Raw genomic sequence first — 15,511 nt, 5'->3', positions numbered from 1 at the left:
TGGTATGGTATGCTTTCTTTGCTACTTTCCATACTCACCATGTGTTCCAGGGACAAAAGGATTGGGTGCCTGAACACTTCCTGCATTTACACAGTGGGTGACACCATCAGTGATGTCAGTGGGATAGACCAAGTTTTGGGGGGTGTAAATTAGGTTAAGAATGTGTTATTTATGTTGATTGTGATCTCTGTATGTGTTATCGCAATTGTATGATATATTGTAAACTATGTGGAGTGGTTCTACTTGGGTGAAAATTAAAAACTGTATCGCTTCCCTCTTGTCCTGAACGGCACGTAGTCACGTGCATCATGTATGGTACAGACTAGACTGGCTCCAGCTGATGGAAGGGGCTATTTAATCAGTTGCTGTAAAGCTGTTATGGGGTTAGACACCAGAGAGTAGCATGGTGCATGTGATGTTAAGTTAAGTTGCGTTACTGTGAGATGAGTTTTGTTCAGTTAAGCCAAGTTCACTGTTCATTTGTTTCTTTTTGTTTTGTACATTTTTTGAGTTACACGTGTCCCATGGTGCCACTTTTCTTCATAGATAAACCACCTGTGTTAAACCAGGACATAGTTTCCATGTCTGCCTCCTATAACTGTCCTAGCTGTTCTGGTCAGGCCTCCCCACATAGTTTAGTTCCTTTATATGTTTTTTTTCCCACATTGAAGAAAGGCAGACACTGTGCAGGAGCAGTTCAACAGGCCTTGCCACTACTGAATTTTGCTTGTTATGAATAGAATAAAATTAGTGAGTGCTACAAGTTGAAGTTCACTCATATGTGCTGCTTCAGATCAAATCTGTTCTTCTGAGTGGTTCTGTCATGGTGCCCATTCACAGACAACATGGAAGCTCCCTCTGTGGTTCATGCACATTAGTTATTTTGCCGGCAGCTGATGAGACCTGCTGCTGGGGAACCCTCACTGAGGGACTTTTTCTCAACATTAAGCGGAGTTTACAGAGCTTGGCAATAACAACACTGGAGATTATACCAATTCAGCCTACGTGCATTTGAAGAATAGGGGTTACTAAGCTCTCTAAAGGCTTGAGGCTCAGTGAATGACCTTTTTAAAGTACATCAAATATTTTACAATTATTGTCTCCATTCCAAAGCACACACTAAGATATTGTATGCTTCACAAAATGTACTTTTAAATGTACAAAATTCTGTGATTTTTGAGACCTACTTTTCTATTTTGTGTCACGTGAAGTTGTAGGTGGTACGGTGGGCTAAAACCACATGCATTTCCTTTGAGACAGCAGATAATTGAGAGTTTTCTCACATCCCTCCCCTGGGGCTCTTTGTTAAAATGCAGAGTGAATTTGGTATGGGCTCCCCTATCCTCCCCCATATCCTCCAACCTAGACAGTCACTTGTTCAACGTTAACACAACAAAGATAGATGAATATTCAAAAAGGCTACAGGGAGTATGATGACGCCCAAAATTGAACTACAGATGACGTCAGCTGAAACTGAGACAGAAGAAAAGGATGCAGAAATTCAGATTATTCCTTGGAAAATTAATCGAGTTGAGAAATTCAACCAGCTGTGCAGTACAAAAGGTACCAAATCAGGAGCCATTACAGTAGAAATCAATATCATGACGCAGTCTAATGGGGCATAACCTGTACACAACATTTAGCATGTTTGCAGGAACTTGCAGGTGTTGAACAGCGTGTGCACAACTTTGCACACTGTTGGATTAACAGAGACCAGAAGGCTTTCATTCCAGGGATCAATACAAGGCTTTCAAAGTAGTGGAGTGCTTTTGAACTTTGATGCATTTGTGAAAATCTTTACCCAATTCAAGGCACCCTGGCTATGAACAATTTACTTTTCCAGCAGCATTCTGACTCACTCTCAGGTAGTTAATGCAGTTGACCAGGACAAACACAGTGTTCCTCTGGTGGCAGCTGTGCAGCTTGGTCGAGTTTTGAAATCATGGGCTTTATTTACCTGATGTGCAGAGAGATAGAGGTTGGCATTTGTTTCAACAGTTCTACAGTACGTTTAGCATATTGGTAAAATCCAGGTTTAATTCATTGATTATTTTTACACAAGCTGCTTAGGCCACAGGTGTTGTGACCATCAGCACTGATCCTGGTCTGCTAGCAATACAGCAAAATCTGCAACAATTAGATTCTGCAGCTGATGAGGGAGCTGATGACAATTTTAAATGCAGCCACATACTGTAAATAACTGAAAAATCAAGTCTGACCTGAAACTGAAAGTGGTTGCAGTTTTTAGGTATGAGTTAATGTAACTTTGAGTAAATCGACACAAGTGATCGAGAAAGTTGATAAAAAAAAAAATCCAAACTGGACAAAGAGTTACTTCGGTGAAATAGTATTATATTTCCGTGTTGGTAGATTCACAAAAGACACGTTTAAAAAAAATGGTCAAAATCAAAGTCTTGACCTGACAAAGCTGCCTGAGTTTTGTAAACCAGGGTTTATTGTTGATGTGTGTACAGAAGTGTTAGTCGCCACACACATCCTCACAAAAGTTCATTTGCAGTGTCACAATGATGTCGACTTCCTCCTGGTCTGTAACCGCAGCCTCAGAAACACTTCAAATGTGCAGTCAAAGCAGCCCTATAATTGATGGCAAATCCCCTTTGAATGAAACTGATTTCAAATTTTTTCTTTGTTTGTCAAAATTTGGTGCCTTTAAATTTTAAATTTTGTCAACTTTCTAATTTTTATGTATGACATGACAGTTGTTAGATCAAGTCAGTGCAATGGAAGTTTTCATTGTGCTGAATTTACCATATGAGCTAGAGTGATTTACTCTCCTCAGTGTTTTTGTACCTAGCCTCTTTTAGCGAGTGGTCTTCATTTATTCATGCTGGTCGTCCTTTGAACTCCAGCGTTCATTTGAGAATACACTGTAGCTCCAGTGGTGAAAGGCCCAGAGGTCACCTTGACAGACAATATCATATTCAAATCCTTTTACACATCCAGACTCTTCCAGCTGCTCTGGCCTGACTGTCCTCCTGATCTTAACATGGATCGAACTATGGACAGGTCAAATTTCAGCATTCCAGTCAACGTCCTCATGAATAAATCATTTTTTTCCTTCTTGTTGTCTGATTTTCTGTAGGCAAGCTGTGGAGGAGGCGGACAGTGATCCAGGCTCCCCAGGGTGACGGGAGGCCATGTCCGTCCCAGATGGAGCAGTGGAAGCCCTGCCTGGTGAAGCCTTGCTACAGCTGGAGATACAGTGCCTGGTCTGATTGCAAATCTGAGGTCAGTCAGCCTTCATCCTACTGTCTGTCAGAAGACTGACAGTACACTTGTCCGTACACTGCAAGCTACTTTTGAAGGAACATTGTATTTGTTATAATGGAAAAGCCTATACTTTAGCAAGATATCTAAGGCAACCACCGACACCTACCTATCCAACCTACCTGTTCTTCATCCTCTCCTTCAGTGCTGCGAATGAAAAAAATCCAACCCCATATTCACTGTATTTTGGAACAAGTTTTGTCTTCTTAGCGTTTGGCACCACTGTAGAACCATTTACAGAGTTTGTTCTTGGATGTGTGCTGCTTACGGCCTGGCACCTGGTTGCTAGCTTTTTATAAAAGCCTGACCTCACCTGCATGCTATTATTTCCTGGTGGCTGCACACCCATTGCCCAAACGTTGCCCAAAATAAGAAGACAAGAAAATATGGGCAGAGCCAAATAACTACCCTGCCAGGCACTTCTAATGGGTCATAATCGATGACTGAGAGGGATTACTTTTGTATGTGTTGTTTAGGAAAAATCCTTTAAAACCACTACGTGTGGAGTTGCTGTTTGACTAATGTTCAAATTGTACACATTAGAACTATTGAAAGTTGGTTGACAATCTTCACACATTACCAACAGGTTCAAAATATATAAATATATCTGCATATATTAATTTGTTATTTAATTTAATTAATTTGTAACCAGTCAAGTCCTTCATTCTCTCAGTCCGAAAGGAGTCAACAACAACAACATCTCCTTCTCAGTCGATGGTGAGAAAATTAGTGTTCGTGTTTGAGCTGAGAGATTCACCTCACCTATCTCTGCAAAACAGCCAAGGCCCAAGTTCGTATAGCATGCAATGGAATATAGTGAAGACAGTAGATCACGCAATCAAACATCAAACACCAGGATCACTGCAGCCAGAAGGCTGGTTTTGGATTTGGAACAGGACCAGGAGATGTGGTCCAAAGCCTCAAAGTAGGGGAAGGACTGATGATTTCGGAAGTTGTAAAGATGGGTGCTATAAAATCAGAGCCAACAGCACAAAGGGAGACTGACAGCCTGGGAGTAAAGCTTAGAATCCTGTTCAGGGCCATGTATGATATGCTTCCAAGTCCCCAGAACCTGCTCCCCTGATATAGCTCAGAGGAGACATGCCAACTCTACAACTCCCAAAATCCAAGTTTGCAGTACATTCCCTATGGCTGCAAGGCACCACTGAGGCAGGGCCAGATGGTGCCATGACCAGCTCCTGTGTAAGATAGCCGAAATCCTTGAGGAACGCAGGCTGGGGGCAGACTGGAAGCAGGAAGCTGGAAGCAGGCTTGGACAGCCTGGAAACATCACAGTAGCTGATCCAGTTTGTCAGGCAAGGGGGTAAGCATCCACCTATCCTGTGGAAATTGGCTGCAGAGACCACACTGGAACATCCATCCAGGGGATAGTCTCTAGGGATCACAAGCTCCAAACTGAGGAAGGCTCTCAAAGACCTGGCAGTGGAGGCAGAGCAAGAGAGCTTCTGACTCTGGCTCCAAAGAAAGGATAAGGTGAAGGGAAAGCAAGGATCCTAGGGCCATCTGAAGTGGGCGACCGGGAGATGTCCCTGCCACTATTCCACCACCTTGAGATGTGGGATTAAAGAAGGGAAACATCAGTGAAAGGTGGCTCCTGGATCACAACCCTGCAGCTGGCACAATGGCACCATCGGAGGTGTGGCAGGCAGGCAAAGCAGCCATTCCACACCACACCACACCACACCATACCATACCATAGAACTATGCAGCAATGAATAATGTATACATCTGGCATTGACGGACTCACAATGGATCATAAAAAAACAGGATCACAATCGAAGCAGCAGAACATCACATTGTCCTTCCTTGACACAGCTAAATGCCTACATAACCCACAATGCAACTTGACGCTATTCAGCGACTGTGTGTCGAATGTAGCCTGGAGCCTCAAGCACAGATAAGGTGGTCTATAGAGGTCTGATAAGCTCACATATAACAAACCCAGCTCACACGGGAAAAGAATATTCCTACGGTGCTTTAACTCTTTGTGTGGTGGATCAATTGCAAACCCATCTTGACGGCGCTGACATTCAAAGGGGTGGAGAGAAAGACTGTCCAAAATGTTTGCTGTCTCACATGACAGACAAGTAGTCACTGTACCACCAAGCACCAGCACGTGGAGGTGCAAATGAGATCTGCTGTTTCTCTTTGTGGTGTGACCGCTCACTTTGAGCCTCACCAATTTACGGATGAAAGGTTTGTCCTGAGGGAGATGGTAAGGGGAACGTCATGGGATCGTTAAAATCCAAAATGTAAAAAATATGTCATAAATGCAGAAAAGATGACAGCATTCCCCATCCCTTTTCTTTTTTCTCTTGTCTCATCCTTTCAAAATGATGCACTCAACCATATTATATTTTCTGACTTTCTTCTTTTCACGTTCTTTTTCCCTTTTCTCTCACTTGTTTTTCCTCTTGTTCTTCCTGTTTCCCACCCCACCTTCAGCATTGCTCGTGTTTCCATGCCTGAAGCGTCTTAGCACTTTGAAATGCTGATGGACTTCTGAGAAAATAATTTTTTGTTTGCTTTGTTTTTGTTTTGCTTTTTTGTTGCTGACCAAAAATCAATTACAAAGAGCTAAGAAAAAAAGCTTAAAATCCTTTGAAGGATTGTTTATGCAGCCCAGGAGCTCTTCATAATAGCATTTGCTACATGAGTGAGATATTCCCTGAGTATATTTGACCCATACGAGCATTTGTTTTTGGTTGTACCAGGGGGCGAGGTGTGGAGAAGGCCTGCGCTTCAGGAACGTGTCGTGCTTTGTGTCGGATGGTTCGGGTCAGAAGGACAGCAGCCTGGTGGATGATGAGCTGTGTGGAGATCTGGAGCCCTCAGTGGATGGAGATACACACATCATCCTGCAGGAGCCCTGTACTGTACCCTGTCCAGGTAAGAATGTGTCCCAACAGTGAGGGTGAGTAGTGAAATTGCTTGTGAAATGGACGTTTATTGGTATGATCTCTGAAACAGTCCCTTAACAGAACAACAAAACCAGCCCTGGACACGATGAAGGACAATGAATGATAATTTCAAACTAAAACAAATTCGGTCTTAATGTAGTTTTGGCCATCATTCCTATCTGTAACAATAAAATTCTACTCATCGAGTACAGAGATCCAGGAATGCTGCAACATCACTGAAAAAAAGTCTGACAGGCAATCAGACAGATCCTAAACAAAGCCCCAGGAAGTGAAAATGAAGGCATATGGCAAAGTCACCTAAACTTTCTAATGTAAACATTCATCACATGACTTCCTCATTCAGCCTCTGACCTGCAGTACTTGTTGATGTGCACAGTTCTCCCTCGCAGTAGGTTATTATCACTGACATTTTGGGTCATCTCAGTTTCAGTTTCTCGAAGTAGTAGTAAATAAGCTCAGGCAAGCTGATGCTTTTTTACCGCTCATGTTTCTTGTTCACTTCACTCTCAGAACTTAGTTAAGTGAGTGCAGTGTTACCTTAACAGATATGAATTATGGGGAAAACTACGAAAACAACACCTAACCTGTATTAAATCAGAAAAGAGTTGTAAAGAAATTATCTTTCACTTCCAGATTACCAAAGGTCCATTAAAGTCTATTATGAATTCCTTCAGACAACCTGAACTACCCTGATGAGAGGAATTAAACTACAGTTTAAATCTTCATGTAAACCTGGCCCCTAAAAAACTAAGCTCGTCTGAAGCTGGTCTCTGCTCTGCTGTGGCTAGTTTTTCTGGCTTTCTCTGGGCTTTTTAGAGGCAAGACTGTCATGGGACTGGGACACATACGAGTACCTGTACATACTTACACTGACTACTCCTGTTTGGATTGTGTGGGTCAGATTAGCCCACAGTCAAGCTAAATGGCTTAGTGGAGATCTGGTTCCTGCTCGTGTCCATTCTCCATTCATCCAGTCATTTTCTTCCGCTTATGTGGGCCGGGTTGCAGTGGCAGCAGGCTAAGCAGGGTAAGCAGGGTAGTTGAGATGTCGCTCTCCCTTTCAAAGTTTTCCCGAGATCCCGAGGTATTACCAGGCCACCTGAAATATATAATCCCTCCAGTGTGTTTTGTGCATACCTACCAGTCTCTGACCAGTTGGATGTGACTGTCCATTCCGACTTCTACTAAAGTATTCACTTGGATAACCTACTTTAATAGTGAGACAGAAAATGTGATTATACACTTCTATTCTTAATTACCTGATTTATTTTTTGAGTGGGGGATGGGTGGCTTGTTGATTAATTGAATGGGTTGAAATGTGCAGGAGCAGTGTGACCTATTTAGCAGAGATTCCTCTCTCTGCTGAGAAGATCATGCTTCAGGGCAGATGATCATACTGAAATAAAATCAGGATTTTGGTGGGAAATTATTTGAGAGTAGGTGTTTTGATTTAATTTCCGTTTGTGTTATTGCTTTATGTCCAGCACAGCCTCTCACAGTCCATGTATGAAGTTTGAGTGGATTTACCTACCTGCACCTGAATGCAACATCTCATATTCTTCTTAAACAGCTTAGAAAGATGAGACAAGTTTTAAAGATCTAATATTATGCAGTTTTCCTGTTTTGCCTTAGTTTTCAAATATTCCATGCCTCAGGGTCAAAATGCATGTCATTTGTCATGGAAATAGCTCAGCTGTTATCATGCCGACAAAGACTGCGAGATGCATTTGAAAGAAAAATTTTGTTGATCGTTTTCATTAAAATACTATTTACATAGTTTCAAGTTTACGATCTACTGTGTAGTGTTTCATTGATGATAGCTTAACAGCGAGCCAGGTAGAAACAAGTTGAGTACATCTGTGAGAGTGGAGAACAGTTAATTCCACCCCATTTCAATGTTTTTTTCCTGCCTGGCCTTTGTTAGCTACCAGCATTGATAGCCCGGTCTCATTCTCAGGGCGTCAAATACCGACACTTTGTACAGGTGCACCAATTATCCTTTAGTGTCTCCATGAGACGGGCCAGGTTTTCAACCACTTCCACTGTAAATTCACCCATGCCCGATATTAGACACTCAGATCAAGGTGATACAGTATAAAGAGCAAAAACGTCTGCAAACAGAGGACGCTGGAAGGGATAGATCGCTCAAACAGATGCATGACCCAGGAAAACAAGGTTGGTGTTCCATGAGAAACCAAAAGTGAAACCAAAAGTGAACAATCTTTTCCTAAACCTAACTAAGTTGCTTTGGCGCCTAAACCTAACCTAACTGTGAACAGCGTTAACCACATGTTAATGTTCAAGGGTACCTTATGTGTGTGTGTATGAGATGGACTGAGAACAGGCTGGCGTTTGTCTCTTTATACTGGACAAAACAAACATCATTTGAATGCTTCTTTGGAGTTGAGAGTTTTTTGATATATGTCGGCTAAATTGTCAGAATGGTGGAACTGGTGTTTTGTATTTAACAACATAAATCATGGCCCCATTAAATGTACTTGCTTTCGGTTTAGCAAAAAGATGACCACTTCCTTTAAATGTCCTTTAAATATTTGGCTTTGGTTGCTGAACCACTGTACGTTCTGTAGGAGAATGCTACCTGACAGACTGGACTGTTTGGAGTCCGTGCCAGCTAAGCTGCGTGAGCGGAGATGATCTGGGTTTTGGCTCAGTCCAGGTCCGATCTCGAGCCGTGGTGGCCCAGGATCCAGAAAACCTGTTGCAGTGTCCAGAACAGGAGCTGGAGGCTCGGCCTTGTACAGGTCAGTCTGGCAGATTCACAATTGTTGTATTATAGAGTACAAACTACACAGTTATTAAAGCTTTGCTCTTCCTACAGAGGGCCAGTGTTTCGAATACAAGTGGAGGACTGGACCATGGAGGGGTTCATCTCGCCAAGTCTGGTGTCAGCGCTCAGATGGACTCAATATCACAGGTGAGCATAATGTGTCTCTGGGTGAAATTGTTGATGGGTAATGAGTGTGAACTCAGGACCTGGACCTGGTTATACAAAGCATAGACTGCCCTGTACTGCTAGCAGGTCCTAGTTTTGCACTTTGACTAGTTCTCGGGACTAAGAGCAGTGTTTTATTTGAACAATTCCAGTGTACAACTGGATATCTTCACTGTATGTGGTTTCTTTAAGCTTATGTTGTTTTCATCATACTTATTCAAACATCTTCAGCCCTGCTGTGGTCATTTTTTTGCCTACTGTTCAAAGTTCAGAAATTTTCTGCTTTTTCAAGACTCATAAGGAGCAGTATAAGAATTGTTGGGGTTCAGTGAGGGGATGAGCCTTCTGTTTCACCTTTTTTAAAAAGCAAAAGTCTCCCACCCTCTCCTTGACTTGACTAACAGAAAAACTGTAATATCCTTTCCCCAGATATCGCCCATTACAATATATATCTGGTATAATTTGTTCTCCCTTTAAAAGAAAACTGTGAATGGAATGGACATTTTTACATACTGACCAAATAGATTATAATGACACAATAATGCATCACCCTTACTGAACAGCCCACTCTATTCAGCTACTAAATAATCATTTATTTTTTATGACATTTTTATACTTATATATTGATAGAATTAATTGACTATATTGACTGATTGAATTGATTGATTGATTGATATTGACACCATGAATGAGCTGGACACGGCTACCAGATCTGAAGTTGCTGCTGGCTTTAATGATTTTAAATTAAAAAATTAAATTAAATTAAACAAAATTGTGTTATAGATGAAGTGCCATCTTAAATGTTGGTCATGTTCTTCAGTCATTTCATTTTTCTTTAAAAGCTTTTCAATTCATCCAGTTGTCTTTGAAGAATCAAGCACTAGACGGGTTTTGCAACCACTGAAATGAGATGTCTTCAGTGCAGCATTGTGAATACTCAAACAACCTGTGTAGACCAGTTGGTGGTCTTGACTTGAGTCTAATATCATGGCTGTGACCTCAATGAGTTAAGCTGCCACTGCACAGCTCTGACACTTGAGGTCCTGTCCTGTGCGTGGCGAGGTGATAAGGTCATTTAAATCTGTCTCCTGCAGACTGTCAGAATCCCACATAGCTTTCCAAGCATTTCTTGAGAGCGAGTTCGAGGAAACTGTAAGAAGATGAGGCTTTAATCTGTAGCTGTGCCACAGTCAAAATTTAATCCCGTTGTCCATCAGATGTCAGGGTTAAACTCAGCTCTGATAGCGTTGTTTCCCAGTTCCTCAAAGTATCGCTTCTCCTCTGGTATACCATTTGAAAAAAGGCTGGAGAATGACTTCCTCTCGCCACAGCACCTGCTTTTATTTACAGCTCCTGCTTCTTACAGGCGTGGAGCCGTCTCATATTTCTGGGCTAGGTGATCTTACAGCAGTCAGCTCTGAGTTTAAGTGAATGAGGAGTGTCAGTGCACCCGCTACTCCAGATGGTGTGCCTCGGCGTGGCTGCTCTGATTTGTACACTGCATCTTTTCCCTTCTTGTAAACATTTCCTTGCAAGCAGTGGCGTTCCTCTCATGAATATTCATACATATAGCTCGCTCCCCGAGCACGCCACCTAATAAATATTCACGAAGCTCTGATATATTACCATGTTTTTGCAGACGTGTTTTCACTGAAATGTCTGCTGGTTGGATCAGTGTCAATTGTACTCTCTGTCTACGTTATCCAGCTTATTGTAACCACAGTGGGAATACATACTCCTTACCCCGTGTACTCCACACCTCAGCAAAACCCCAGATGAACCTTATTACTGAGTTACTGTTACAGACAAAATAGTGATTTCATAGACAGGAGTGGAATCACATTAAAAAGATGCAGATCCTCCTTTACCATAAAAAGTATCTTGCCTCTATTTGTCAATGTATTGATTTACTTCAGAGTGGTGGAAATGAAAGCTCTTGCCTTTGCCTCAGGGCACTTTATTCCCTGCACAATATAATATATATGTAAGCCTTGAAGTTCCAGAAGTAATTTGCATACAAGGAAACCAGTATTACCCAGTTCAAAGTGGGTATGATGGACTTATAAAGCTGAACGATCGCATGATCAGGTGAACCAGTGTGAACTCAGCTCAAGGATGCGAAATATCTTAGCAACTTAAAACAAAAAGAGACAAACAAAGAAACACAGGTACAGTATGCTCATGCCTCAGTGATGAGCATTCAATGCTTTGATGTAGCGCACGGTGGTGAGTGCAATAGCTGTCTTGAGTATTGAAATGAATGGCTCTGTGGTAACAGTTTGCTATGGTATAATGGTAGTGGCAGCAGCATGAGCATACAGGACACCTTCGTAATCCAGTGTGGATAGTATAGCAGATTGTTGGAGGGTTTTCCACTTTTTAAAAGAGATACAAGCTCTGTTCTGGCATTAGAATGCACTCTTAAATGTTAGGCTTTAAGAAAGCTGATTAACATGAGATTTGGTAGACATTTAGGCTCTTTTAAGACTGTCTCACCCAATGAAACGGTCCAGGATCAACTCAGTCAAATTTTATTTATATAGCCCGATTTCACAAATCACAAATTTGCCTCAAGGGATCTGTACAGCGTACAACACACTGTGTACTTATACCCTCAATTGTAAGGAATAAGGACAAAAAACCTGAAAATTTAAGAAACCTCAGGAAGAGCAACAGAGAAGGGATCCTTCTACCAGCTCACGCAGACATGCCATCGATACTCTATGTACAGAATAGACCAACAAAGGAAAATAGTCTGGACTAAAAACTTTAAATATAATATAGACAGAGATAAAAGCAAAATGCACACAACAGACAGAGAGAGGGAGAAAGAGAGAGAGAGGAGAAGCTGAATCTCATGAAAAACAAATATCCAGATCCAAAACATCTGGAATGAGACACTCACAGCCCAGCGAGTGAGGTTCCAGGATGGCCGACGGTCCAGCACAGAGAAGCCTGAGTGGAAAGAGGGGATGAGGAAGTAAAAAAACAGGGACAGAGAAGAGAGAGAGAGAGATTCAAAGAGTGGGACACAAGCAAACAGAGGGCTGGAGAGATGCAGTGGTTTTCAGGAAATGTAGAATTCTAATCGACACAACAAGCACAGTAGTACTATATTTAATGGGTTAATTGAGACTGAGACGGACCTGCTGGACATATTATAGTAGCAGGAACAAGATGATCAAAAATAAGCAGCTAGCTGAAAGCTATGGGGATGCATGAAGGGGCTAGTCCATTTAAAGATGTGTCCCATTGAAACGTGCAGGGAAGTGGCTGTTTGCTGCTCTTCATGGGAGATGGGCGAGTGAAGCAGACATGCATTACCAAGCTAACTTGTTAGTCCTAATCCTTCTACTTGATTTTGTGAAGCTGAAAAGTCCTGTTTGAAAGTATCAATAGCTCACACATTCTGCCTTTGCATTGCTCATCCAAGTATGATTTTGAGTGTGCCTTTTTCTTCTCCTCATTCCAACACGCCTTGAACTCAACAAAGTCAACATTTATCAGAAGAGTTTTCAGTTGATGAGGAGTCAGTTTGGCATATCTATGTGTTAAATTTAGCGCATTACTGGACCCAAAATACCACACTTAGGCAGAGAGGGCAGGCGGAACGGTAAACGTTCAAAAGTCTTTAATGATTACTAAAATTATGATGAAGCTTGGGGATGAGTAGATGTTTTCAAAGACGCAGACAGGCAGGGCATGGATGGAAACAGGTGAGGGCAGGCACCTGAGCACAAAAAAAGAGTCAGGAAGGCAGGCCAGCAGGCAAGGACAAAGAGATCAAAAAAGTGTTCTGACGAATACTGAGGTGAGCCGGTGTTTATATATTGAGGCAGTAGGTGAGTCTTGATTGTATGACTGAGTGCAGCTGCGCTCCGGTGAGGAGGAGGCCAAGCCCAAACTGTAGCCTGAGTTTGGGGGTATTAGTGAAATTTTCTGTGCTTTTCAAACTGTGCTAATTATCAAATTGCTCCAGCATCACTGCCCATAGTGAGTATCTTTGTAATGAGTTGAAGTGAGTGTTGTTTTCAGAGAGACAAAAACAGAGCTGCTAGTAACACTCCGCCTCCAGCTCAGCAGACTTCCTGGAAGTCAGGGAACTGGGCCACAACTGTTCCTGTTCATGGATTTTTTTCAATTGATTTATTTTTTTTAGACTCTAACTACATGCAAAGATTTGACAGTGTTTCCTGCATCTTGCTCTGTTAGAAACATCAGCTGCCAACCTCTGACACTTGACTTTGGCCTTTGCTCCGCAGGTGGATGCCCAGCGACAGCCAAGCCGATGGCTGACCGATCCTGTGACCCGCCCTGCACCAAGCCACGCTCCCTGTGCACAGAGGTGAGTTTTGGGTGGAGGGATGACAAATATTGCAGTTCTGGATGGTGTTTTCAGTGAAGCTGTTTGGTTGGGGTCTGCGTGGAAGATCCCAGACTTTAAACAATCAGCACCAGATTCAGGACCACTGGTATACAGGTTGGTATACCGCTCCTGGCAGATAAGCAGCCTTAGAACGGAGAGAGTTTGGTGTAATCATGTCTTTATGTGTGCTTGTGAATGTGTTGCCCAGCCTGGGGTTGGGAAACAGGTTTGACACACCCATAGTAGCAGGACCATTTAAACTCACAGATGATGATAGCGGTCTTTCCAGCTGCAAGGCTTTCTGGCTTTTTGCATCTCTGTGTTTCGTTCAGTGTCTTTTTTGTCTTGACGTCTTTTGCCATCTTTTAGTGTCTTCTGATATCTTTTGGTGTCCTTTGGCACCCTTGGGATCTCTTGCAGTCTCTTGGATTCTCTAGTCATCTCTTGGTGACTCTCAGCATCTCTTGTGTCTTGGTGTCTCTTGTTGTCTTTTGGCACCTTTGGACTCTTTTGATGTCTCTTCACATCTTTTCATACCTTTGATTCTTAGCAGCTTGTGGTGCTTCTGGGCATCTTATGGCATCTTGTGGTAGTTTATGGCAAATCATAATCTTGATCAAGTAGATTTCTTTTTGAATATTAACTTTTGTGATTCCATAAGGTGTTTTACCTTTGGCCCAAGAGTCAACTCAGATGATCTGAACAAAAATGTTTTGGTTTTAGTTGCTTGTCAGTGGCATGCAGGCGAATTTAACAAAACAACCAGTGTTAATTTTCACATAACTACCTGCCACAAGAGCCATGTAATACTGCAGCTACTACAGTGCAGGATTCATTTTTCCAGTGAAAACACAACACAGATATGTCTCTCCAACTTCCTTCAAACGTGTTTGAAATGAATCAGCAGTTCAAAGGCCAGCAGCTGTGTCTGCAGACCTCCAATACGGCTGAGAGAAGGTATGCTGAAGACCAGATTGAGCCCCAGACTGCCTGTTGGGATGAAAGCAGTGCATTTAGATAGTTTAGGAAATGGAAAAAAAGGGTGTAGAAAAGAGAAAAAAAAGGTAAAGAAAACAAAATAATCTGTCTCGCTTGGTGTTGCCACCTGTTGTTAAGATATTTCTTATTATCCTCTCTTAACACACCTGGACTAAAGCACTGCAGGATGAAGAACAACTGCTGTTTTTTTTTCTCAGAAATGCACAGCAGCAAAACAGAGAAACTAAGAAAACCAGCTTTCAAGCTTGCAAACAGGGAAGGTCAGAATAAACTGCAATGCAGAATCCATCCATTAGCTAAATATTCTGCTGATTTGAGTGACATGAACAACACCATACGGCTGACATTAAAGAATACTGACACAATGAAAAGTATTTATTGGTTTGTATTTTGGCACATGAAAAATGTTTATACTTATACCACTCATTTTATAGCATTCCTGAGCCTGTATAATCCTGTATAATCCCTATATAGCCCCTCTCCTGGGGTCTTCTACCAGTTTGACATACCCAGAAAACCTCCAAGGAAAGGCACCCATCCTGTTCAGATGCCCAAGCAACCTCAACTTGCTCCTAAAAGTAGTGGCTTTACTCCCAACTCCTTCCGGATGTCCTCACCCTATCTCCAAGGATAAACCCAGCCACCCTACAGAGGAGAAAAGCATCTTGCATCCGTGATCTCATTCTTTCGGTCACTATCCTGTGAATTGAAATCTTAACCCTCCGGCTCAGCTCTCTCTTCACCACGATGTTCTGGTACAGCACCTTCACACTGCTGATGCCGCACAAATCTGGCTGTCTTTCTCTCGCTCCATTTTACCCTCACTTGCAAAACAAGGCCTCAAGATACTTGGACTCTTTTGTTTGGGGCAGTTTCCAGCAGAGGACCATGGCCTCAGACTTTCCAGCAAAAAGTCAAGATTCAAAATTCAAGCACTGAAAAACAGGATTGTTGTGGTTGACG

General features: G+C 42.3%; 1 protein-coding gene across 1 annotated transcript in view; it reads left to right on the top strand.

Moving 5' to 3' along the window:
* thsd7aa (thrombospondin, type I, domain containing 7Aa) overlaps nt 1–15,511 on the top strand; it is a 133,999-nt gene that overhangs the window by 109,935 nt on the left and 8,553 nt on the right. Inside the window, exons 22-26 of the mRNA XM_041954868.1 lie at nt 3,104–3,249; nt 6,024–6,198; nt 8,819–8,992; nt 9,070–9,165; nt 13,446–13,528. Coding sequence (XP_041810802.1) covers nt 3,104–3,249; nt 6,024–6,198; nt 8,819–8,992; nt 9,070–9,165; nt 13,446–13,528 — 674 coding nt within the window. The remainder of the gene's footprint in view (nt 1–3,103; nt 3,250–6,023; nt 6,199–8,818; nt 8,993–9,069; nt 9,166–13,445; nt 13,529–15,511) is intronic.

Source organism: Chelmon rostratus, chromosome 16, assembly GCF_017976325.1.
Source record: "Chelmon rostratus isolate fCheRos1 chromosome 16, fCheRos1.pri, whole genome shotgun sequence".
Taxonomy (NCBI): Eukaryota; Metazoa; Chordata; class Actinopteri; order Chaetodontiformes; family Chaetodontidae; genus Chelmon; species Chelmon rostratus.
The sequence above is the reverse complement of the archived record's forward strand: the minus strand, read 5'-3'. Positions and strand labels throughout refer to the sequence as shown.